The sequence below is a fragment of the Zonotrichia leucophrys genome, chromosome 4, assembly GCF_028769735.1.
Source record: "Zonotrichia leucophrys gambelii isolate GWCS_2022_RI chromosome 4, RI_Zleu_2.0, whole genome shotgun sequence".
NCBI classification, from domain to species: domain Eukaryota; kingdom Metazoa; phylum Chordata; class Aves; order Passeriformes; family Passerellidae; genus Zonotrichia; species Zonotrichia leucophrys.
The window spans coordinates 26,376,656-26,402,873 of record NC_088173.1 but is presented as its reverse complement, the minus strand read 5'-3'; the positions used below and the strand labels follow the sequence as shown (position 1 = coordinate 26,402,873).

The following is a 26,218-nucleotide window of genomic DNA, read 5'->3' as shown; positions in this document are numbered from 1 at the left end:
TGCACATACAAATAGAGAAGTGGGTAGGGTGGAGCATCTTCAGCCTCGGCTGGTGGTAGAACCAGTACAGATAGGGACATTTGGAACAACACGTAGCTGAGTTGTGCCAGGGCTGTTTCAGCTGCCACCAATCAAGCGAGATCGAAGTGGGAAAGTATATCAGTGATTCAGGCCTAAATTCAGAAACAGTGACATGTTTTTCAGTATTAGAATTAATATTATTGTAGCTCTCTAGATTTTCTTCCCCCCCGCTCAGTTGTAGGGGGGAAAATGCTGCTGGCATTTTTTTCCCCTGCTAGATGCTTTGTGCATTGTGACATGGCAGTTTTTAATGAAGGATTTATCTAAATCAGTTCTGCTGCTCATGAAGTATCTTTTTTAACCATGCCTCCTTCATGGTGCTGTTACCTGGACTACTTGGCACACACAGTACAAAATTCTGGTTTCAGAAAATTTGGAATCCGCAACTGTGCATCAGCTCATGTAATTCAGCATAGTTCTACAGTGATCTAAAGGAGAATATTTTAAAAAAAAACCAAACCAAACTCTTTGAAAACAGGCTGTCTCTGTCCACTACGTGGATATGTAAGAAATTTTGTAAAATGCAGTTACAGGATAACTTAACAGAACATATCTTTGCTGAGCTGGGGCTGCTGTCCGGTAGCATTAGCATTTTTATCTAAACCCCTTGAGCAACAGCCCCCAGGAATACACCTGTGACCAGTCACAATTTTCTCTGTTTGTTAAAAGGCGTGCATGAAATCACATGCCTTTTTGTGCATTAATCCCACCTAGAAAAGTAGACTAGACACAAATCTATGTCTCAGCCTGTGTGAGGGAGGGGGCCTGTGAGAAGCAGGTTTCCTAACTGGCTGCCAGCCGAAGGACTCATTCCAAGGTCCAGGAGCCAGGGCTCAGGAGATAGTGCCGGTGAGGTGTGTACAGCACCTGTGTGCCTGCCTGGGCCTGGACCTTGGCCTGCGTTATCCCTTCTGCCATGCAGAGGGTCAGGGCGGCTGGGTCACGGGCAGACGGGCGAGCTGGGGCTGGGGCTGGGAACGGCAGCGGGGGCCATGACCCTGCTGCCTGCGTGACTCTTGGCCCCTGGGCCGAGGCCGCTGGCAACCGGGTGTTTTGCATCCTCCGCAGCTGCCCGCGCGTGGGCCGAGCTCGGAGGGCCCCGCGCCACCTTCTGTGGTGACACAGGGTGGCGGGGGGCCCGCGGCTGCCCTCAGCCCCCGGGCGGCGGGGCTCAGCGAGCGCTCGGTCAGCGGCCTGGCCCGACGGCGCGGCGGGCACCGAGCGACGGCCCCACGCCCGGCCGGGAGCTCCGCGGCGCCGCCGCCCGCCCCGCGTCCCCAGTACGCCCCCCGGGGAGGGGCCGAGCGGGCGGGCCCCGCTCCCGCCCCGCCGAGCCCGTGGGCAGGGGCCAGGGCGGCGCGGCGGGGCTGCGCCATCCGCCACAGTCGCTGCGTCCCGCCGGGATGGACAGGCGGCCCGGAGTTGGCCCGGGGCCGGACAGCTCGACGAGCTTCGCCGACGATGTGCTGCACGTCTTCGGGGCCAACCACAGCCTGTCGGCGGGGCAGCTCTCGGCGCTGCTGCAGCGCCTGGGCGCCGCGCCCTCCCTGGGCTCGGCGCTGCCGCTCGCCCACCTGCACCACAACCAGGTACCGGCACCGCCACCGCGGCCGCGGCCGGGCTGGAAACGTCCCGGAGCCAGCGCGCCGGGCCGGCTGGGCAGCTCCGTAGGGTCTAAGTCTCGCCGCCCTCGTGTTTCCTCACGGTGAAGCCGGGAGGGAAGGAGGGAGGGAAGGCGGGAACGAGCAGAGATGTGTGCTGGGTTCTGGGCTCGGTTGCGGGCAGAGGTGCCGGCGAGGGCAGCGGGAGAAGCTGCCGTGCCTCAGGGAGCTGCTGCCGCTCGGGCTGCCCTGGGACTGGCGCTCCCTCCTCGTCGCTCGGCTCTCAGACTTTCTCTTTTCGCGGTTAAATAGCATCTGTCCAACAGCACGGAGTGTGTGAGAACAGCTAGTGTTTCCCTCCGAGAGCTGAATAAGCAAATCTTCAGGAGCTGTTGAAATACGGTTGTCATGAGGCAGCAAAAACTCGATTATACAAACAGGTCTGCTTGTATAGAGAAACTTTTTCAGACATTTTCGCATCTTTTATCTAAGTTGAGTGCAAAGTGTACACCTGTCGATTAATCTACCAAAAGCTTTTTAAACTGATATTTAATTTACTGTCTGGATATCACTGAAATATTACTTCTCTTTAAAATATTTGTGCTCTGTTTAATGTCACCATCAGAAACTTAGATCTGTCTGGTACTTTAAAATCTGTGTAATTTCACTTACCTGGACCATCCTGGGCTGAATTTGTTTCCTTGAAGGGAAATTTTGAGTTTTCCATATGCTCAGAAATCAGAGGCACAAAGTCACAAAAATGAAAGGAAAGCCAAATGACTGTTTTCTCTGGTTTGATTCCATTCCGTAAGAAACAGAGGAGGGATGGCTCTAGAGACCTTGAGAATTGTTTTTTAACGTGGAGTTAAAAGCTCTTCTGCTTTTTCTTTGAAGGAGACAAACCTCGAATAAGCTCTCTTTGTTTTAGAAAGGTTTAATTGGGACTTAATTGCCCTGAAGTCAATGTAGTATTCAGTATAAGCATAGCAATGTTTGCAGGAGTCGCTGCTTTCAAATCTCACAACCTGGTCACTGTTCCAACTCAGTGTGTTACAAATATGAACATTCTCAGCCACACATGCTAAGTACAAGTTAGCAGTGTTGAGTATGGCTATGAAAAGCAGCTTTCTTTAAAAGTCCATAGAAATGAGTAGATTCTTCAGTCCTTCAGGTTTTCTGTCTGCAAAAGCACGTAGCTCTCGTACACAGGCTACAGAAGGGAAAAAAAAGTAATGCTCTTCTTTACTGCTATGAATGCATGTCCCTCATAAGTAACTTGAAGTTTAACTGAAACAATTCTTTTTACAGGCGTGTTCTAATTATGTTCATGTTGAATTATATCTAGGGTATCATAGTGAAATGATTTTTGAAATAAAAACCACTTTTTTGCTGAGTTCCTTGCATTCTTTCTTAAAATCAGCCTTATGGCTGCTCCATCAGCTTGAGCCATTAAAGCAAGTTCATTTTGATCCCTCATGGATGTCAGGTATGTCCATGACTTTGGGCGGGTGGCACAGGCAAATGCAGACTCCCACCACCTAAATCCTCTTTTTAGACACCATGAGTCTTTGTGCTTACAAGTTGATAATTCAGGATCTGCTGGTTATGACAGAAGACATGAAGAGGCCTAATACAAGTTTGGGTGTTGGAAGGCATCAGAGGCCTAAGCTCTACTGATTCTCAATAGAGGAAAGTGAATACCTCTGGAGAGTGATCCAGGTCTTCCTCGAGGCATCTGAACCCATTCAGGCTGCATAAGTGCCTGACTGCAGGAGGGCAGAAGGTTTATCTTAGGCTTTCAGTTCTTAACTTCTGTGTCCAGACCTAGTGGGATGACTCCCAGGCTTTTCTTCCAATCAAGATAACATACCCCTGCTCTTCAGAGAGTCCCTCATCCCAAGCCTGAAGGAATTTTTGGTGGAGAGCTGGTTTGTAAGAGACAGGTGATACAGCCCTTGGCAGGAAGGAGCAGTCTCTGTAATTTTATCCCGGTATTAGTGTTTAGTTTTAATGTCTCATTCACAACTATTTTGGTAAGCCTATTAATCTCATTGAAAGATCCACAAGAAGCTCATCCATTTTCTTAAAGATTAAAAGTCTGGGTGTGTAAGCCTAAAGAAGATTGATTGGTTGATTGATTGATTTCTGTTTTCTTTTGATACCAGGTTGACTTGAAAAGAAAAGAGAGAATTAAAAAAATTATTTAATTTGTTGGTGATAGTGTTTGTGTGTATACTTGTGTAGGTGTTTGTGGTAACTTGTGTCCTATGATGTCCGTAAAGATGCTAATTTTTTAATGTAGAAGAAAAAAATTGGATTTTTTGAGCATCCTTTTTGAATTTTGTATTTAACTGTCATCAATTTCTTCTGCTTTTGGTCTCATCGTGCACTTTTATAATTATTTTATTTTGTGTTAATATTTTCTTTGCTCTTTAATTTTTCTGTTATCACCTTTTCTTAATATGTAAGCTAAGACTCCTTGTCAGACAAATAAGTGGTAATTGAGCAAGCACAAATACTGAGCAGTGCTGGTTTTTTTCACATTTTACTGCGGAATTGCCACACTTTTTAGTCATACTAATAGGGGTTAAATTAGCAATTGCAGTCTAATAGATGGTTTGTTATTTACTTTGTATTTTACATTATTAGCAAGATGTAAAAACCATTAAACCATACTTCATCTTCTATCACTCAATTCATTGTGTGTGCCAAAGCACTAAATGACATGCTCAAAATTTTTGGTCAAAAAATGCTTGGAAGGTAAATGGGTATATTGGAAAGAAGGCTTGTTAATGTCAGCTTTTTTTATGCTTTGATGTAATTGATAGGTGCTAAAATCATGCTCCTATTTCCTTCTTTGGCTTTCATAAACCTGTATTTATGCCAGTCTAGATGGTACACCTGAGTACTGTGTTTTAATGTAATGCATTTTATTATTTAAACAAAACATTTTGACAAAATTTAATTTATTTTTAAAATTAATATTTGTAATCAGATATAATTACCTTTTATCTCAGGATGAGTTAAAATCAAGTAAGTTTTGTTGCTAGACTAGAACCTGACTAGTATGTTCTTTGACTTGAGGATTTTTGATGTAGTTTTTCACTAGTTACAACTTGTCCTTTTGAAAGAATGGAGACAAGAGTGACAGAGTTAGGGTCTTGATCCAACACCATGATCTGATGTTGCCTGGCCAGTGAGATGCTAAATAGGCTTAGCCATTGTACCCATTAAGTGTCTTATTTCTACAACATTTTCTGTAAATTTCAGTTCTCAGCTCCCAGCCTTGCCCATGTTGTAGCACACGAGTGCATTTGAGCAGCTCCATCTGACTCTTCCTCATGGAGTGCTGCTTATTGAAGGGATGATCATCTGCATCATCCAGTTTTTAGCTGTCCTAAGTGACACAAAGGTGTTACCACATCAGCATCAGATGCTTTCATTTCTTGCAAGTAAGTTGAGGAAGGCAGAGCTGTATGTCCCTATTTTGCCTTACACATGCTCAGACTAAGTTAAAAAAATTAGGCATTAGTTTTAAAGAGGCATTCACTGCATTTATTGTTTGCTTTGCTACTGTGGACCCACTGCTCAGCCCTAGGGTGGGCTGGGCTGGCATTTAATCTGGCAACATCTAGAAATTGCAGTGTAGGATGCTGCTCAGTATTTTAGTGCTTCACATGTGGAATGCTACAGATAAAAGAGGTAGAGCAATGATAAGAACACAGCAGATCACAGAAGAGACTGATGCCTTTAAAAGGTAGTTACTACTGTAGCATTATTTTGTTAATTTCTCCAGTTAGAGAAATCCCATATTGTTTGATCATTTTTTGGGAGAGGCTTACTAGGGTAAAAGTAAACATCTGTTTGAATAACCTAGCTGATTAATTTTTTCTAAGTCTCAGTATTCTGTAACTGTGTGAAATCTATGATTAAGCTCCTCCCCAGTTTTCATTAAAGCATTTTTAAAGTTACTTTTTAACAGTTCAGGGATGATCAGTTTTGTTATGTATTTTTTGCAATTGTTTACTAAACACTCGGTGACAGTCACATTACAGGAAATCCTCTCACCTTATCACCGTGATAAGGTCTTGCTGCACAGCAGGGGACAGACACAACAGCAGGTTTGGTGAGTCAGGACATCATTTTCAGTCCCCTGTTCCATGAGGCTAAATTTTCTCTCTGATGAGATGGTCCATCAGTCTTACAAAGTAAATATCTTATGTTTTTACAACAATATGGCTGTGTTAATATGTTTACTTATCCTGAAAAGATAAATGCTGAGTTTTGCAGTGTGCAAAACATGCCTTGCTCCAGTCCAAGGCTTCCAAAAGATTCAGTCTTTTAATTAATTCTTTAATTGTGTTGGTGAACTCATGCAAACTTGCTTTTTAGCTCTTGGATGTATGTAGGAGTTTACCGAGAGTATGAGGTGACTTATAACAATGAATCATTTATAAGAATCATTATCCTCTGGGCTTGTCCCTGATCAAAATCATAATAGTAATTAAATACAATGCTCTTTCTCAATTTTACATGGAAGAGCTCTTCTATGATGGTATTTCTCACCTCTAGGTTTGTGTGTAGGCAAGGTTACAATTGTCAGATGTATTAATTTATGCTGTGTCTCATTTAGTTTCTCTCCATTATCTGTTTTCCTACCCACAACAACGTTTGGATTTTTGTGAATTAATGTTAATACCAATGTATTGGTATTTTAAAATGCTAATACTCTATTCTGTATCTTAGGAATGAAATAGTTAAAGGTGATTTCTTTCAGAGATAGTTATGGTGCAAATTCTCAGCTCTTACTGGCTCAGTTTTCTAACTGCAAATGTCCAGAAATGGCTCTGTGAGCTGGTAAATAAGCACCATACAGGAACTGTTCTGTAGACCACAACTATCCTCCCTTTGTTTTGCTGTGGGCATATTAGCCATGTTTTTTGTATTATTCCAAAATGCAGAGTTTACAGTAAAATGATTAGACACATAGCCAGTTTAGAAAGCTCCAGTGGTTTTGTGTATTGACCTGTTAAAAGACTGTATCTTCAGTGATGATTTCTTTATTCACTTTATTCACTTTCATATAGGTTAAAAGGAGCAACATATTTTAAAGCAAAAATCTGTCTTCTTTTATAAGCTCTATTTATTTTATGTGTGATATTTCTTTGACATTAGCATTGACATTGAAAGATGAAATTATGTGCACTTTGCTTCTGTATATTTGAGTCTTTAGGGTCTCATGGCCTTAACAAAATTTGCACTTAGGTTTAAGTTCAAGCATGTGCCTGAGTACTCTGCTAGACTGGCAGAGTTAAAGAGGAAGGATGGAAATATCCTGGATGTAATTTAGCTGAAATCATTTGAATTGGCCTGCATGTTCTCTTCATCCAAGCAAATCAAAGAGAGTCACATTCTGGTGATGAGTGCATGCCTTTCACCTTTTGGACAGTGACAAAAATATTTATTAACAGGAGCGGAAGCAGTTCCGATGAAATAAATGACTTGCAATCTCTCTGGCTTATCTCTAGGAGTTAATTGCCTTATAAATAATAATGTTGAATTATTGGAGACGTGCTGTGTAATCTGAAGGTTGCAAAAACTGAGAAGAGCAGGGAGTGACCGTTTGTGTTTATTTTGCTAAGGCTTCCAGTGCTCTCTGCTTGCAATCATACTGAGATTTGCTACAGGGAGAGTTATGCTGGAATTGATGTCTCAAATAGAAGAAAACATTTGATTTCTTTGGTCTTGAGACAGCCCTGTTATGTGTTTGTTGTGCAGCAATAACTGCACAAAAGTATTGTATACACCCAGAAAAAGAATGCTTTCCCTTATCATTGTAGGAAATAAAGAATGTAAATGAGCAGAAAGCGTTAGATGAAAGATTTCAGCAGTTTGGAACATTTTGCATAAAAACACTCAATTTTTTTTCTGTAGATGTATCTTTTATGATACTTTGTGGTTTGTATTTTATCTTTTTGGTTGAAAATGACAAACAGAGGAACCAGCCTTGCCTTGCTCCTGGCCTGGTTTAGCACTGCCGAGTACATTTATTGTTGACCCATCAGCACACTGCCTGTGCTAAAGGCAAAGTGAAGATCCCAAGCAGGAGTTCATCTCGTGGTTTTACAAGACAATGTTTGCCCTTAAGAGTTGCTGCTGTAAGAGGAATGAAAAATGTTTGGCTTTAGACCATTTTTAAGGAGTTAATTTGGGGAGATAAATAAGTGTTGTTGTAAAGTACAAGTGGTCACTTACATGAATAAGCTGTCACTGAATTACCAGTCCTTTTCTGGCATACTCTGTTACTGAGATTTTAACTGTATCTAGTCTGCTCTTAAATTTAATTATTTTGTAATTACATTTGGTTTTAAGTGCTTTGAAGCTATTTTTCCAAATATATTATGAGGTTTAACTGTCTGAGTTCTCAGGGCAAAAGATCTCCAATTGTCTCCTAAATAAGGGGTTTATTGATTTGTGATTTATCTAACTTAAAGTACTTTGAATCCTTTCTGCTTCACATCAAGCAATCACACTATTTTCATGCACAGTGTACATTGTGTAGACTTTCCTGAAAATGCATTACAGTACTTCCATGTTGTAATTCTTGGATTTGTATGCCTTTTTTTTTGGTTTGCATTAATGTGTTAAGTTGTCAAAATCCCTTTTAATTTCAGTGCTTGACTAGTGAAGAAATCTTTTCTTTGCATGGGATACCGAACAACAGTTACATATCAAATTCCACCTTCTCTACAATATGTCCTGCAGTTTTGCAACAGCTAATTTTTCACCCATGTGACCATCAGGAAAGCTTTGTGGACACATCTAAACCACATTCTTTGCAAGGTTGGTTACTATTACTTGCATTAATGCTGGGAGTGGAGTGGGGTTTTCTTAGAGGAACAGTAAGCATTTATCTATGAATAACAGGAGTGTCTTGTTTGGGAAGATATGGTTCCAAAGTGGGAACATAAACTGCTGGTTTTGGTCAGTAGACTATCCAAACAAAACTGGTATCTCTTGACGGTGATCTGTTTAAAATGCTGTAAGAAAGGTGAAAGAACTGACTAGGAAGTTGTGGAATATTTTGCCCACATAAGGAAGAGTCTTTCTGACTTGTTTTGTTTGGATAATGGTTTGTGCCTTGAAACATAAGGACTCGTACTTATAGCTGGTTAATAGAAGAAGACATGAGTGTACAGAAGGGAAGTTTGTGCAGGTGGTTTGCAATGGGAAATTGAACTTGGTGGAATCTGCCTGTATGGAGACAGGTAGAGTTAGAATTACTTGGGCTACATTTGAGTGGAGTTATTTGCAGGGCGCCTGTCAGGTAAGCCAGTGACTGGTTTACTGAGGGAAAAATACTCATATTCTTTCCAAATTCTGACTCCTGCTTTCATGTCATCTTCTATGATGACCCCTCAGGAGGAAGATTGTTAAATGGTTAAGTAGCCCTAATCTTCTCCCTTCCTCTTTTTCTCACTCTTATTTCTGTATTTATTGTGCACAGAACTGTACAGTGCAGTAAAAAGCACTGGACAGGTAATATTTATCTGATTAAAGAAATCACTTATTGCACTTAAAAGGATCAGATATAAATCGAGTCAGTATTCCTGACTCGAACTATGAACTAACTGTTCCAAGGGAATCAACTGAATTAATGTTAGAAGTTAGGATGTTGGATTAATAGTGCCTAATGTCAGTATTCATAAGAAGAGATACAGAAGTACTTTTTGTAACTTTTGCAGTACTAGTATTAATAACATTCTGATTAATATAGGTGATTATCTTTATAAACATAGCTGTGTTTTGTTGTGTCAAGGAAAGATTGGAATTCTGATTGAGCAATCACTGAAACCATGGCACCAATTTAGCATGGCTGCTCTTGATTGCTTGTATCATATGCAGATACATATTACCAAGAAGACCATTAGATCTGTATTGGAGAGTAGGATCTGTTCTCTTTTCTCTTTTTCTTTTTTTTGGGAGGGGGTGCTGGTTAAATAGGTTGAACATGGAATCCTTGACCTACAGTTAACCTCCTAAGCTACTTAAACCATCCCTCTTGCTTTTCTTTTATCTGGCTGGCTCAGAAGCAATGTCCAGCTCAGAAGCAATGTCCAATAGCCAAATAAGCAAGGCAGCCTTCTCCCCGCCCCTCCCTTGGCTGCAGCACAAGAAATCTGCAGGCCCATGGTTAGGGCATTTTAAACCACTGTGACACATGGTGGTCCCTGTTTGAACAGAGATTCCTAGAAAGGCCCAGTGCCCAATGCAGCTGTTGATTTATACACCCCCACCCCATCACAAAGTGAATCTGTCAGTAGCATTGAGCCCAGATGATTTCAATTACTGCCCCTGGAGCAAAATCCTTCATGCCTGTTTCCAGCTGTGCCTATGTGAATTTTCCCCCCAGGGACCCCGATCTCTTAATAATAAAGTGTATTCCAAAATACTAATGGACAAGACATGCAGAAGAAACCAGTCCAATGAGCTTTAGGAGCAGCTACTCTGAATAAAAAATACGTGATGTCAAAGCAGAGTAGAAGTTGGAAGGCAACAGATTTTAATGTCTTTTGTCCTGGGATTTGTAAAACTATCTGATCTTTGGGCACACTAAGCTCCTCCCCTTGTTTGCCTCTTTGAAAGATAATAGGGAGGTGTATAGAGAAGTATCAAACAGTTGAAACTGCCCAGTGGCATTCCTCGTGTCCAAGACAAACACCTTCTGTGTCCCCTGCCTGACTCCTTCAGAAAGGTATTCATGCACTTACTTCCTCTTCATCCCCAGACAAGGTTAAAGAAGAGCCTGAGCTGCCTGTTCTTACAAGGAACAGTGCTGGGCAGCAGTGTTCTAAGGAGGGGATCTTACTTGCACTCCTGCAGTTTTATTTTTTGGATTTCTTGGGTCTTTGGGTATCTTGATTTTCTCTTTATTGAGGCTACAGTTTAAAGACAGAAAGAATAATAGCAGTTAGCAAAAACTGATTGAGCCATCCATCTCAGGGAAAGAATTAGCCCTGCATCTGAGTGCCCTGCTCTGGTACATAAAGTCAGACTACCCAGCTTTCTGAGATGTGTGGACTCATGAAAAGACTAGTGTGGATGGAGTCCTAGTGAGTAAAACCATTTTAAGGCACATAATATTGTGAAATACAGTCCTTAATGCAGGAACTTTGCCAACAGTGGTTGTCTTGGAATTTTTTCAGCTCAGTTAAAAATGTACATTTTTGCACAGAATATGGGTAGATGTGCATGCACAAAACTAAAATACTCTTGTACATCTGTAGTAATCCCAAATTTATACAGTGTTTTCTGACTCATGATAACACTGGAAACCCATTTATTATAAATTTGATTTCAAAAATATAGTTACAATCTTAATTGTAAGTTAGTTTAATAAAAATTTATCTATGTAGCTTAGTGAATCTACCCATATCTAGTTGTTTTTCCCTCTCTCTGTGTGGCTCTCTTAAAATTGGCAAATGAATGTTGTAATTGGCATTGATACATCTGCAAATGCTTTGAATGTTTCTAATGCTTTCTGTTCTTGACATGATATGAAATTCATTTTATAAAAACATTGTGACACTGTACGGAGTAGAGCATCCCAGTTGCAGGTGAGGAATTTAGCTTAGTGTGTTTGCCAGTTGTGTTCCAGGAAATAATATCTGACCATAGTCTGATCTCTTGGTTTCTCCTATGCAGAGGGGAATTTGTGGTGACTTACCTACATACATACAAGCTTATAATGATGCAAATTTCTGGATTATATGAAACTGTTCTCATCTAGGCAACATTGTGTTGGCATTGATTATTTTTGTGGTTAATTTTTAAAGACAAACTCTCTGTTTGGATTACTTTGTAGTTCTGTGGCATTACTTGGGCCAACCTTGTAGATCTCTTCAGCACAACTTTTAAAGTTTTTCTCTCTGCTCATAGGGATTTGAGATGTCACTAGGGGAAAAAAGTTCCTTATAGAGGCACAACTTTGTGAGTGCCTACGAGCAGCAACAACCACACCACACCTCTCCAACCTATAATTCAGGCTCCAGAATAATTATGGTGTGGGTTTGTGCAAGTCCTGGTGCCTGAACACTAAATATCTGAGATTATGCTTGTGGTGAGGGAAACAAAATTATGCTGAACCCTGCTGCATTTACTGAATTCTTAGGAAAGGTGTTTGCCATTGCATACCTAAATCACATATCCTTATTTTTAAATATAGAAGCTCTTTTTTAATGTACTTTCATTTCTCTATTATAATTATCTGAACTATCAGATATCTCTCACCTCACCTGTTGAAAAACAGTGATGGGCAGCATTTTCAGCCAGCAAAATTTCTTTGAATGACAGGAGGAGGGAGGAGGGTTAGGAACTGAGATATCACCTCAGGGTGATTTGAAGGAGTCATCCTTTATCAGGAAGGATTTTTATATCTGGTACAGCCAAGACAACTGGAATTGTCATGGAGTTTCTTAGAAGTAAATGTCAGTTGAATCTGACTCTGGGACTAGTAAGAAGTTTTGTCTTTTCTCTGTGCTATAGCTGCTTCAACTATTCGCCTAAGCCTTAATTTTTACTCTTCGTTGACTGTGGAGAGACCTCATTTACATTACCAGCAGTTAGGCCAGCCCATATATTCTACTAGCATGGTTTCCATTTTTAATATGGTTGTCCCAGAAAATATTTTCAGATATTTCCTTTCTGCAGGTATGCATCTTAACTAACTATGCATTTTAAGAATTTCATATTTGTGATTTTTAATTTCAAGCAAGGAATGACTCTTTTACTAGTTCTGTGCCAATTTAGCAATTAGAGAAATCACAAGCAGACTGAAGTGGGTGTTATACTAAAATATTTTGTATTTCTCTTTTTTTATCCACAGTTTGGGGATTTGGGCTCCTGGCTGTGTCTATCATTAACTTGGCATCACTTCTGGGATTGATTTTAACTCCTTTCTTGAAGAAGTCATATTTTCCCAAGGTTTTAACTTACTTTGTGGGCTTGGCCATTGGTACTCTCTTTTCTAATGCAATTTTCCAGCTCATTCCAGAGGTAAGCAAGGGGAATAATTATTTGATAATAATAATGATATATATAATTATTACATATTATTATATTATTTGATAATATAATGATACAAATCATTACAGGTTTGCATACTAGTTTCTAAAGATCTATGTCTTGTTGTTCATTGGGAAGGACCAAGGGGTATTCTGCCTCTAAACAAAAGGAGAAATACACTGGATAAAGTTGCAATGAACTTTAATAGGCTCCACTGTTAACATATTGTCCAAGTTTAAAAAATGTAATGATATCAGAATCTTTTACAGTTTCTGCTCATGGAAGCTGATGGTTGGTGTAGACACAGTTTTTGTACTAGAGGGATATCTGTGTAGTGTGACGTTTGTTTGTTTTTCTGGAAAAATACTAAGATTACAGACTAATTTGCATTGCTTTTTTATTCCCTATTAGGCATTTGGGTTTGACCCAAAAGTTGATAACTATGTTGAGAAAGCTGTTGCTGTGTTTGGTGGATTCTACATTCTCTTCTTTGTGGAAAGAATTCTTAAAGTGATACTAAAGCTCTATGACAAGGTAATGAAACCTATCACTAAGTGAAAGAGCCTTGCCTTAAAGTACCTGTCATACTTTGTGAGATACTTGCTAGATGGATAAAATGTGGGGTTTTTCCTATTTTATCTGAGGAATTCAGCCTTACTGTGTGTTCTGATATATCTATTTAAAACCCATATGAATAGGGCAAGAAATCTCACTTTTTTGAGGGAGTTACAGGCAGCTCTGGGAATGGAATCCAGATGTGAGTGTGGTCTGCTCTCTTTGGTATATACTCCAGTTGCTCTCCGCAGCCAGGTTGTTGCTGTGGTAGCTGAATGCATCAGAAAAACATAGAAATATTTAAGAGGTGGAGAGAATGAAGTCTGCCCATGGATCTCCTCCTTGGGCAGGAGAAATCAGTGTGACAAATACACCTTCTTGGTCATCTGCAAAGTGCATCTGCACTGATAGGGCCTGACTCTGGTGTTCAGTAGCCTCAGCTCTGTGTTTCCCCAAGCCCTGGTACACAGACCTGCTCAGTGAGCAGTGCAGTTGTCTCCTCTTGCCCAGGGCTCTGCTTTCTACCCCTGTGTCACAGTACCTGTCTTCTGTGTGCTCACTTGAGTGGTGCTGGTACTGAAAAGTGTTGCTGATACTGAAAATTATGATGATCAACCGTCCCTTGTTTGCAATAGCTAGAAATAGAAAAAATGAATTTGTTTTTCTTTAATTATGTAAACAGATGAAGACTAACGAGCTCTATTTGACAAGCAACCATGAATAACCTGCAAAAGGTGACCACTTTTGGTCAGGCTGGCTTGGGAGGTTCTACATAAACGAATAGAAATGAAGAGTCTCCCATGTTGTCTGATTAGCTAACAGTAAGAGATAAGTTAGGAACTTAGATATGTTTGGAGTTAATTAAAAAAATTAATTGTTCACTGCTGCACATTTCAGCAAACACTTGGTGTGGAAAGCAAGACAACATGAATATCCCCTGATCTCCCACCTACATTTTCCTTTCTGTCTTTGTTTTCTTACATTGCTATTTTACTTTTGTTTTAATTAGCTACCTACTTGTTTATTTTTCACCTAGACTGGCCACAACTACCTTGAAAATGGAGAAGAGAATCATTCTCAGGATAAGCCTAACTCACCCAAGCCACCATCATCTAGCAATGGGGGCACATGTTATGCAAATTCAGCTGTCATAGAGAGCAATGGAAATCTTGGTTTTGACAGCATCAGTGTGATCTCAGCACAGGTATGAAAATTTGTGTCTATTTATTTATTTTTTCCCTGCCAATTATATAAGCATGCCTAAGAGAAGAGTTAATAAGATTTTTTTTTTACTTTTGTAAAAATTTTGTCAAGCTTATAATATGGAAAAAAATACAAGGGCAAGCTTTGGGGCAAGATTGAAAAAGCTGAATGACACACTCAATTTGTATCCAACAGAAAGGGCTATGTTATATCAGTGCTGGAATGGGCTGGACAGAGAGATGTATCTAATCAGATTTGAGCTTGTATTTAATCTGGCTAATTTTGGTTTTGTTGTTACTGTTTTGCTTAAAGAACAGTGGTGTGTTTTACTGTTGTGATAACGTTGATCACACAAAATGATCCATATTTTGTTCCTGAATACATAAAGCTATTAAGTGTGAGAGCCTGGCTCTACCAATCAATGATTAAAGAGAAAAACTAGTACAGTAACTTTCAGGCTGTATATTGTGAGCACTGCTTGTGGTAACACAGTGTATTTGGATACTGTGGGAATCACAGAGGTGATATGTTGAGAGAGAAGCCACTCCTCCTGGTTTAAGTGTTATTGTCTTTCAGATTTGTTCTCTGTGTTTCTTTGTGTTTGTTTTCATACTGCAAAGGCAACTTCCTTCTGTCTGAGAAGAAAATGGAAGTAGGAAGTTTTGTGCTTCCTTAGTCTTTTTACATGTGTAGAGAGGAGCAGTATTGTGCAAGGAGGACCAGTACTGTGCCTTATTAAAAAAAACAAAGAAAAAAACATAGTAAAAAAATTTTAGATGTCTTAAGGCAGACCTTTTCCACAGAAGAGATTTTTGGTTTGCTAGTTAAGTATTTTTAATAAGTATTTTTATTAGCCAGTTAAGTAAGTTGTGGGGAGCAGAGAGGAGCAAGCAGGAGAGTAAGCCAGAAGCAGTCTTAACAACCAGGAGAAAATCTGGGAGTTCTGCATTGACACTGCAGGCTCACAGAGCATTTGATGCACGTGGTTTAAAACACCAAAATTATACTTGTCCTTACACTAGAAATGCCTAAAGTGTGGTGGATTCTAAACATCTTAAAAACTAGAAGAAATATGGTTAATTATTAAAATTACATGGGCACCATGAGGGAATTAGTATTATGAGTGTCCCTAAGTTTTATTTCGTAGATTTATAAAACAAGTAAAAGAAGCCTCTACTCTCTGCACTGACAGAAACAGTGCAGCCAGCAGCACTGGGGAAGTGATGATTCCCCTGTGGCACTGCTGAGGCTGCACCTTCAATCCTGTGTTCAGTTTCAAATCTCTCACTACAAGAGAGATGCAGGGGTGTCTCCAAAGTAGGGCAACAAAGCTGGTGAAAGAGTTGGAGCATGAGCCCTATGAGGAGCAGCTGAGGGAGCTGGGATTGTTTAGCCTGGAGTAAAGGGGCTTGGGGGAGACTTATCACTCTCTACAGTTGTCTGAAAGGAGATTGTGCCACCTGGGGGTTGGTGTCTTCTTTCCAATATTAAGTGACAGAACAAGAGGAAACAGCCTCAAGTTGTGCCAGGGGAGGTTTAGACTGGATATTAGAAAAAAGTTCTTCATGGAAAGGGTTGTGAAGTCCAGGAACAGATTGCCATTGCCTGGGGAAGTGGTGGAATTGGCATCTCTGGAGGTGTTTAAAAGGTGATTAGAGGTGTTCTTCAGGGATATGGATGAGTGGTGGACTTGGTTAATTAGGTTAGTGGTTGGACTCGATGGCCTTAGAGGTCCAACCTAATGGTTCTGTGATGTTGTGTAGCAACAAAAAAGCCATCATTGGTCCTGTCCTCCAGTGAGGTTCAAAGGGCCAGGTCAGGGGAGGGCCATTGTGGCCAAGGTGCTTTGGGGCAGTTAGGGTAATTACAGGAGGGTAGGGATGCATTCAACTTTACAAGAATGTACTATTTAAGGCAAAACCATTTGGCATAAGCTAATGTGGACCCAAGAGAATTTCAATGTCCTCACAATCAACAGCTTGTTAAAGAGGGCAAATACAGAGTAGTCAGAAATCAAAATGAAGGCTTTAAAGAGGGAATTTGAAGCCTGATTGTGCTAAGGCGTGGTAACTGTTTTCAGCCATGGGGATCCAGCTATATTCTCTCCTTTGATACCAGAAGAAATTGACTGTCAGAGTAAATGTTTAATTAGTCACCTACTTTCTGTTTTCACTTGCAGCAGTAAGTGCAACCTTGGAAACCTTTGTGCTCTACTCAAAGTTTGTGTCTACTCTGCGTTGAAATATGGCTTGACAACAGAAACTTTGAAAGAAAGTTATTTCAGAGACAAATTGCTGAAACATCTGTGTTCTTGAGTGCACATGGTTAGAGTTGTATAACAAAACTCTACAGTGCCTTTATTTATTGCCTGGTGGCAGGATTCCTTCTTGGTCTTGTGGGCTCCTCCAGAGGACCTGTCTGGTTCATGTCTGAGGGACTTAGACATGCATTGGAAATAGCAATAGTGATCTGAGATATCATAAAATAGTAATCTGAGATATCGTAAGATGAAATAAGAATGTCTCTGTATAATTTCTTAAGTTTGGGAATGAAGGAGAGGCCATTACTTTTTAAAAAGCCCCCTGTGTTTAGAAGACTATAAATACCAAGGATGTCTTTGGTTTACTATAAACTGTGGAGATATGAATGATGTAGAACTGCACTAATAATTAATAAAAATTAAGCCTGATAGTCCAGCTGGGTATTACAGAGGTCCTTAGCTGGCATCTCTTTCAATGTATGCTAAACTACCATGACAAAATGGAAATAGTCCAGAGGAGACAGACATTGCTAATTTTTTGCTTTGGAATCCTCTGTGTTTGTAGGGTATTTTGTCAGTAGCCTGCTTTGTCTTCAAACATGAAGAATGTGTATTACTTGTTCTTCTACTTCTACTGGATACATGATCTAGTAAACTTCAGAATGTAAATCCAGAAAGGCAATTCCACTGTACTTTATATAAATTAGAGAAGTTGTCAAGACATTATTTAAAATGGATTACATGAAGTAATTACAATACTTCAGAGTAACACAGTAAATGTAAATAATATAAATGGCAGATAGCCATATATATATATATATATATATAAAACAAAGGTGCCTCAAAAACCGAATCCTAGTTTATAAACTACAGTTGTTTCTGCATTTTGGAAGTTTGAATCAATAAAGTAATTTTTAGAAGTAAATCAATACTGGTACCCTAAATTAATTGCAATTACTATAAATTTTCTTTTTGGCGGAAAAAATGGGTGAATTATTTAAAACGAAAATTTGTGCATTAGATCAAACTCCCTTTCTTCAGTGAAGCTAGAAACATGCGCAAGAAAGATGATGTGCTTTAGGCAGAAATCAGGATGATCTACAAAACAATGCTTCTCCAGTTTGTAGTCTACTTGAAGGATGGTCACCAGGGAACAGAAAAATTAGAGAACAGATCTTTACCTCAGGAAGTTGGATGAATTGGTGGAAGAGCTTTGCTAATCATATTTGGATTTTCTTATACTCATGTATTTTGGGTGACTTGCTTTGTAATACTTCTTACTTAAAGTGACGTTCAGCTCGTCTTCATGGATTAAGAGAGAGATCTATTACTTGTAAGTGATCCTATCTCAAACAGAAATAGTACAAGTACAAATTAATAATCTCAAAAAATGATTGGCTCTGCTTGTGTTAGAGGAAATGTTGAGATGAAAAATCTAAAGGTAAGTGTGTAATACAAATCGAAAACCTATGTGTTGGAATAGTAGAGAAACTCCAGACTTTCTGATACCATTGTTCATTTTTGCATCATAAAAGTGTAATTTCAGAACTTCCTGTAGACTGAATAGGGGCTGCTTTGTGGTCGTTTTGGCACTACTCAACCAAGGCTTTATTATCTATGAGTTCCAGGCAGTGCAATAGGCACCTGACTCAGAAATTCCTGACCTGAACTTTTTTCCTGTCCCAGGGCAGCTCTTAAATACAAGAATGTAATCTGATAAGAGGCCGTGAGCAAATCAAGCAGTGTACCTGATTTTGCAAGGACTTATTGATCATTTTATTTCCTTACAGTTAAAAAATCAGTTTGCCTGGTAGCATTTGCATATGGCAAAACTAAACCAGTTTGCAATGTTGTTTTTAATAATTAAAGAAAATTTATTGGAATACTCTTTGATCTTTTCCTAAGGAGAAGGAGATGGTCCTCTATATCCTTCTACTTCAAAAAATAGAGATGTGTATGGTTCAGGGGAGAGCAGTGGAAATTGCCTGCCTTAATTTAAACAATGCTTTAGACAGTGTCTCTCACAGCATCCTCACAGGCAAATTCAGGAAGTGTGGAATGGATGAGTGAACAATGAGGTTTATTGAGAACTGGCAGATCTCAGTGGGTCAGGGTGTCATTGGAGGCCTGTCACTAGTGGTGTCCCCCAGGGCTCAGTACTGTTTAACCTATTCATCAAGGACTTGGTGAACTTGCCTCCTGAGCAGTTCATTGATGACACAAATCTGTGAGGACTGGCCAATACCCCTTCAGAAGGGCCTCAACAGTTTGGAGAGATGGGCAGAGCAGAACCTCCTGAACTCCAGCAAAGGCAAATGCAGGGTCCTGCACCTGGGAAGGAATGACCCCAGGCACCAGCACAGGCTGGGGGCTGACCTGCTGGAAGCAGCTCTGCAGAGAAAGACCTGAGTGTCCTGGTGTGTCCATGAGCCTGGTGGTGTCCTTGCATCCTGGGGTGCATTGGGAAGAGCATTGCCTGGTCGAGGGATGTGATCCTGCCCCTCTGCCCAGCCCTGGTGAGGCACATCTGGAGTGCTGTGTCCAGTTCTGGGCTCCTCAGCACAGGAGGGACACGGATCTCCTGGAGTGGGTCCAGCAGAGGCCACAAGGGCAATGAGTGGGCTGGAGCATCTCTCAGAAGGAAAGGCTGAGGGAGCTGGGTCTGTTCAGCCTCGAGAAGAGACAGAGAAGGCAACCCATCAATGTCTGTGAGTATCTGAAGGGAGGGTGTGAAGGGGATGGAGGCAGGCTCTGCTCAGTGGTGCCCAGCAATAGGACAAGAGACACCAGGCAGAAACCAATGCACAGGAAGTTCCACCTGAGCATGAGGAAGAACTTCTTTACTGTGCAGGGGACTGAGCACTGAACAGATTGCTCAGAGATGCTGTCCTTCTCATTAGAGACATCCAAGAACTGCTTGGATGCAATCCTGTGCTGTGTGCTTGAGGAGGGTTGTTGGACCAGATGAGCCACTGTGGTCTCTTGCAGCCTTAACTAATCTGTGATTCTGTCCTCTGTGTGTCTGTAAGCACACATATGTATATGTTGCTGCTGATATATTCCAGTAAGTAAGCACTAAGTTAATGCTATATAAGCAATTTTTAAATGGGGGAAATACTATAATGCTTGCAAATATTGTCTGTGTGTATAGAAATTCATCAAATGGGTGACCAAGAATTTTTAGGGGAGCTTAGTTGGTGCTTGTAGTTAAAATGGCAGTTCCTTCTATGTGTGTTCAAGTTTTTCATTATTTCATGGCACTACATGTATAAATTACTTCCACTTCTGGGAAGAATTAGTGAGATCCCTTGAGGGTATGTGCACTGCAGTTTTATATTAGCCTGTTGATTTCATGCTCTGAGCCTTTAATTGTGCAGTCAAAATTAGCCACCGCTGTTTTTATTAAACATTCACTTTGTAGAAATTAATTTGAGTAGCTGGACTTGACTGTCATTGCCCAAAATTAGAAATAAACTTTATGTAATGTGTGTTGCCGGGCTTGCAAGGGTTACAGGGTGAAGAGAGAGGCGAGAATCTTGAGTCCATGATTAGAAGGCTGGATTTATTACTTTATGATCTATATGGTACATCATGACTATGCTAATAGGAATAGAGAGAAAAGTTCAGAAGCTTGCTATGCTAAGAATAGAAAATGAAGGAATCAACAAAGGAGCTCTCTCTGATTCTGTCCCAGAGAGAGCTCGGCCTGTGATTGGCCCTTAATTGTACACAAGCAACATGGGCCAATCACAGGTGTACCTGTTGCATTCCACAGCAGCAGATAACCAGTGTTTACATTCTTTTTCTGGGGCCTCAGCTTCCCAGAAGGAAAAATCCTAAAGAAAGGATTTTTCACAAAAGATGTCTGTGACAATGTCTGAATATGTCTATACTGTAGACACATTCTACAGTATAGACACATCATATATATCATGTAAATAGAATTCTGGTACTGTGGTAGCTGAGTATGTCTCTGAGACCATGATGTGGTGCCAGTTGTTTTAAATACAGATGCTACCAGCCACTGAGGTCAGATCCTTCTGACTGTACATGCTTATGTAGAGGTGGCAGAGGAGGCTTGGGCCATCTTTATCTGACAGAGACTCCAGAGAGACATTCAGACCACTGTGACCTGTCTCAGCTGAAGGGCATCCAGGTGCCACTTCACAGTCAGAAGGGAGATTGAGTCCTGTACGTCACCTTGTTGAAACAGAAAACATTTGGTGCTTCTGCTGTGCCGTTTGCTTCTTGGACAAAGCAGTTTGGTCTCTATATGCAGCAGTGCTTGAGTTTATACTTGGCCTTCATTTAAAGAGAGAAGTGTGATTCATTGACTTCTTTATTCAGTGCTTTGTGTAATTGTTTTATTCTATTTTGTGTTTTCAGGAAGGAGCCACCCAAAGCAGCTTTTGCAAGTGTCTCAAGGGGCGTCCACTGTCAGAGATTGGGACCATTGCTTGGATGGTGACACTGAGTGATGCCGTACATAATTTCATAGATGGCTTGGCTATTGGGGCTTCTTTCACTTTGTCTCTGCTTCAAGGGCTCAGTACCTCCATAGCCATCTTGTGTGAAGAGTTTCCTCATGAACTGGGTAAGAAACTTCATTGCACATGTTGTTTGCTGTGGAAATCTCTGTTGTAGGTGGTTGTGTTGGCGTAAAGTTGGCAGTGGTTGAAAGAAAGTTTAGACAAATTAATAGAAAAAATATTCATCAAAAAGTTACCAAGCACCAAAACACACATCTGGCACAGGAAGTTCCCAAGTGCAGGTGGGTGGAAGCTGGGAGCATATATTGGACAGGTACTAATTATCCTGTTTATATATGGTGCATACAGTGTTGTGTTACTTAATTTAAAACCCAAAAGTCATCATAGGTAGTGGTGTGTTCCTATGCTCTTAGCTCAGTCTTGCATCACTATTTATTTAGAATATTTCAATTTTCTTAGTATTGAAGGGAAATCTTCATCACCTATTTCAATGGAGAAAAACAAGGGTTATAATGTGTATACAAATAATGTCTTCAGACTTCTTTTGACATCAGAATAACCACAATGTCATTTTCTGAATATGATTTTCTATTTTTTTATTCTTTTAGGGGATTTTGTCATCTTACTTAATGCAGGAATGAGTACTCGGCAGGCTCTGTTTTTCAATTTCCTATCTGCATGTTCTTGTTACATTGGATTGGCCTTTGGAATATTAGTAGGAAACAACTTTGCTCCTAACATCATCTTTGCTATAGCTGGTGGAATGTTCCTGTACATCTCTCTGGCAGATATGGTGAGATATAATTTCATTTTCAGTTATTTATTTCTCTGCAAAAAAAACATGTACTCCACTAAGTCTCTCCAGCAGAATTTAGTATTTTCTCCTTCTCATGCCAGTGACTAATAATAATAATAATAATAATAATAATAATAGAATATAATCACTTAAACCCTTAATGGAGGTGCATAGATAATTATTGTTACTGATAGGTAAGGCTTCATAAAGCCTCACCTATCCATAACAAGTTACGTTTGTTCATGAAACACTAAGGCCTTTCACCTCATCATATGATTATTGTAAAGGGGCTTTAGACAGAGACAAGCCTTTCATGAATTTGGCCTGATTTAATCAGAGTAAAAAGGGTATGAAGACTTTGTTTCAGCATTTTAAAGTGTCACATTATTTTACCCCATTATTTTAAAAGGTTTGTTTGTCTATTTAAACCATGTTGTGAAGGAAAAGCAAGAAAAGTAAACAGAATAAAGTTAAATATTAAGTTTTGAGTTGAATGAAAGGTGTTGTGTAACCACAGTGATAATGAAAAACTTGATTTAAATTCTGATTTAAACTAAAGAGTGCCAGCCTCATTTTTCTGGTTCAGACAAAAAATTTTGCTGAGCTCTATTCAAATAGTCTGTCGACCATATATTTTTCAAAGTGTGCTAGAAGATTTAAGGAAAAGAAATTGTGCTAAAATCCAGATCATATTTAGACATTGGATTCACAGGCACTTAGCAATATTCCATACTTTCCTCTTACAATGATGTTTTGTCTCCAAATGAGAGAGATCTTTCAAGAGTTTTAAGTTTTACTATGTTTAAGTCAGTGTTGTAAGAACAGATGCAACGGATGCAAAGGTGTTTACATCTGCCACGTGAGAATCCATTTGAGTGCAGAACTGGAAGAGTGAGGCCCAAATCTGAAATGATTTGAGACCCCAGTTTGGTTCCATGTGCATTTAGGAACTGTCATATATTTATAGTGACTATTTCATTAAATACTGCTATAGCTTAGGTAATAGTGTAGGATTTAATATGTTGTTAGAGTTCTAAACAATGTAAGTAGATTACTTCATAAGCTTGCAGTACCTTAATTGCTAATGCTTTTTGTTTAGCTTCACTCATATCATGAATAGTAATGCACTGAACTCTGATGTGTAAAATTTGTGGCATAAATTTGTAGTGATTCAAGTTTGTCATTAAATCCATCAAAGTAGGTAACATTCTTTTCTTTTTATCTGTTGTTCTGTTCTTTCTGTTCCTCTCTTTCTGTCTCTCTCCCTGTACCCTCCTCTCTTTCTTTTTATAGGTTTTTGGATTGTATCAGTTACCTATCTGAATTTTTCTTCCCCCTGAAAAGTCTGAAATAGGGTATTGAAGTGCTCTGTACAGAGATCTGGCTTTCTACTTTCTTACGATTTTCACACCCTTCTGGTTTGCTTGTCCAGAAGCAGGTAGGATTAACTGGAATGTCATGCCTTCCTCCTTTTCTTTTTGCTGTTCTTTTTTTCTGCCAGTATTGGCATAGTCCAACCTCTGCCAATAGGATCGCTGAGTGGGGAGGCTGTGGGCAGGTGGGAATGTATGCTGAGGTGTGTGCACAAATGAGCCTTGCTGTATGGCATGAAGTTAGTCTGGTTTTGCCCTGTTGTGCAAGAGTGTGACGCAGCTCTGGAGCCATTTCTGGGAAACTTTGGGCTCTTCCCACTAACCTTAGTCTGTTCTTCAAGAATTGCAGTACCTTCAATGGCTGTTTTTGTATTGTGAGATCAAATAAAGATACAGTTTTGAAGTTACCCAGCCTGAAGGCTTCCTGACTAGGGCTGAAATAAACTCTCTTCATTGTATTCTGGTTATACTATTCTCAGCAGAACAGAAGAATACTTAAGGCTTATTTCTCAAATGCCACTGTAGCTGACTTTACCTGCAGCTAACACATAGCCTGAATCATCCCATGCAGGGAACTTCATACCGGCACTCTTGTGCCATCACCTCCACTGGCTCCAGAGGCAGTATCTTTGTTTCTGCAGTTAGCAGCGGATCAGTCACCCTTTGCTCTTGTGTTTAAGCATTAAGATGTATATTATGGAATGAAGAATCCCTTCATGGCACTGTAATGTCTTATTGCATCTGTTACCTCCAGTTTGACACCAATAGTCTTCCTCTTCTTCCTTGCTTCACCTGGCAAGCCCATCAGACCTTCCACACGTGAAAGGTTTCTGATTTCTGAGGGGTTGCCTGTGTTTTCATCTTCACTTCATTTTCCTTTAGATGAAGCAGAAGGATCCTAATCTTCTGTTTCCCAAACAAGGATTTCTCTTTATAGCAGTGAAGGAAGAAACAAAACATTTAGCAATAAGGGCAGCTGTTCTTAGCAACACATGGAGACCAGCAGTTGGAACCTAGGAGGCTGCTAGAATCAAAAAGGGAAAATTTGCATGAGACACAGCCAGATGAAGCCACAGTAGAGAGGAACAAAACACCGTTTCATCTTACCATCCTTGGTGGAGTGGTTTTTCAGGATAATGAGGGTGATATTTTCCTGTGATTGCCTTCACCCCCTGTTAGTTCTAATATTCAGTCTAAAGTAGCAATGTGGTTCACTTCTTAATGCCTTAAATTAAGCATGCTACCACGAGATGGCAATACTTAGCTAAAAATATCCTATTTTTTCAGTTCCCAGAGATGAACGATATGCTGCGGGAGAAAGTGACGGGACGAAAGACGGATCTGACGTTCTTCCTCATTCAGAATGCTGGTTTGCTCACCGGGTTTACTGCTATCCTGCTGATCACCTTGTATGCAGAAAATATCGAGCTGTGAGGACGGCATCAGGAGTGGAGACATCAAGCAAATTGCAAATGGAAGACACTTGAAATCCATACAGGGACATTAATTTCATCTACTTGGTTTTGAAACAGTGGCAAGGCCCATCCGTCCCTCTTGCCCCAAATACAGGAAATTCTTCTTTAGGACTTGCAGTTGAACCAAATAGTAGGAGCTGTCAGCTTCTGTGTGATGCCAAAAAAATTATGCTAATATTTTTATTTCTACTTAAAATTATCAGACATATCTGAACTGTCATAGAGGAAGGGTGTTACTTGGCCAGTAGAATTATGCAATACATGCTGCTACATGCAACTCCAGACTAACTGAAAGCTGAGGTCTACAAGGAAGATGTGTATTTAAAAGAAAATAGTACAGTTTCATATAGTTTTTTAACTGTGATGAAGGCAAGCAGTTTCAAAACTGGTTAATTTTTATGACTTTTGTTGCAGGATTTGTCTGTGTAACATCTTCATTCCCCACCAAAAAAAAAAGAAAAAAAAAAAATCAAACCATTTCAGAGTAGGTACTAATGAAGCTAAGATTTTTAATTACTAATTAACACTGGAAGGAGAGATACCAGTTCCTGCTTTTGATCTTTTCTCTTTATAAATGCACTAGGGAATTGTTGATTTATTTTGAGAACCACTTTTTTTTTTTTTTAATTAGAGGGAACATGTGTTAAATTTATGACTGTTTACCAACTCCATAATATTTTAGAAACATTGAGTACTTTAAAAATGTTCAAGTTTTATGTATTCTATGAAAATAATAAAGTTTTATACTTAAGTTTCCCATATAACCCCTTTAAAAATCAGTTCTTTAGTCTTACAAAGGAGAATTTAGGAAAAAAACCTGCTAAAATCAACATTCCAGTATGCTTTCTTCATAATTTGAATGATTTCTTTGTGTGCAGTTGGATGGAATGAAATGATAATAAAATATACAAATTCTTACCACAATCTGTTGCGTGTGGATTTTCTAAAATCATGCTTACATATATACATATATATATGTGTTCTTCTGAAATAAACAATTCATCTACTCATTACTAATCTGTTGTAAGATGAACAGAAGGAAATTAATTTAAAAATACATTTCATTTCCATCACCACTTTGCTTTGAAGGAATTGTTGTTATTCTCCAGTAAGTTACTTTTTTCATTGATTTTTAAGCAAGTTTTACAGCTTCAAAGGACATACTGTTTTTGATGTATTTCCTTGCTGTAGGAAGGTACAACTATTTTATTTTTAATCCTTTATTAGCATACTTTTTTTCTACCAGGCAAAGTATTTACTTTAGTACTTTATTTGAATCTCATCTGTAATTGCCTTAGGAAAAAATAACTTCTCTAAGTG

General features: G+C 39.8%; 1 protein-coding gene across 3 annotated transcripts; it reads left to right on the top strand.

Moving 5' to 3' along the window:
• The first annotated feature begins 1,430 nt into the window (after positions 1-1,430).
• Positions 1,431-25,822, top strand: SLC39A8 (solute carrier family 39 member 8). 3 transcript variants are annotated; one of them, XM_064712275.1, is made up of 8 exons: positions 1,431-1,670; positions 8,357-8,525; positions 12,568-12,737; positions 13,158-13,280; positions 14,338-14,505; positions 21,151-21,358; positions 21,863-22,047; positions 24,711-25,822. In XM_064712275.1, the coding sequence occupies exons 1-8, from the start codon at positions 1,485-1,487 to the stop codon at positions 24,855-24,857; spliced, it is 1,356 nt and encodes a 451-aa protein (XP_064568345.1). In that variant the 5' UTR covers positions 1,431-1,484; the 3' UTR covers positions 24,858-25,822. The 3 variants fall into 3 exon arrangements, with proteins under 3 accessions (XP_064568345.1, XP_064568347.1, XP_064568346.1); XM_064712277.1 differs by lacking the exon at positions 24,711-25,822 and adding an exon at positions 23,395-23,488 and having other exon boundaries at positions 1,443-1,670; XM_064712276.1 differs by lacking the exon at positions 24,711-25,822 and adding an exon at positions 23,344-23,427 and having other exon boundaries at positions 1,443-1,670.
• The last annotated feature ends 396 nt before the right edge of the window (positions 25,823-26,218 follow it).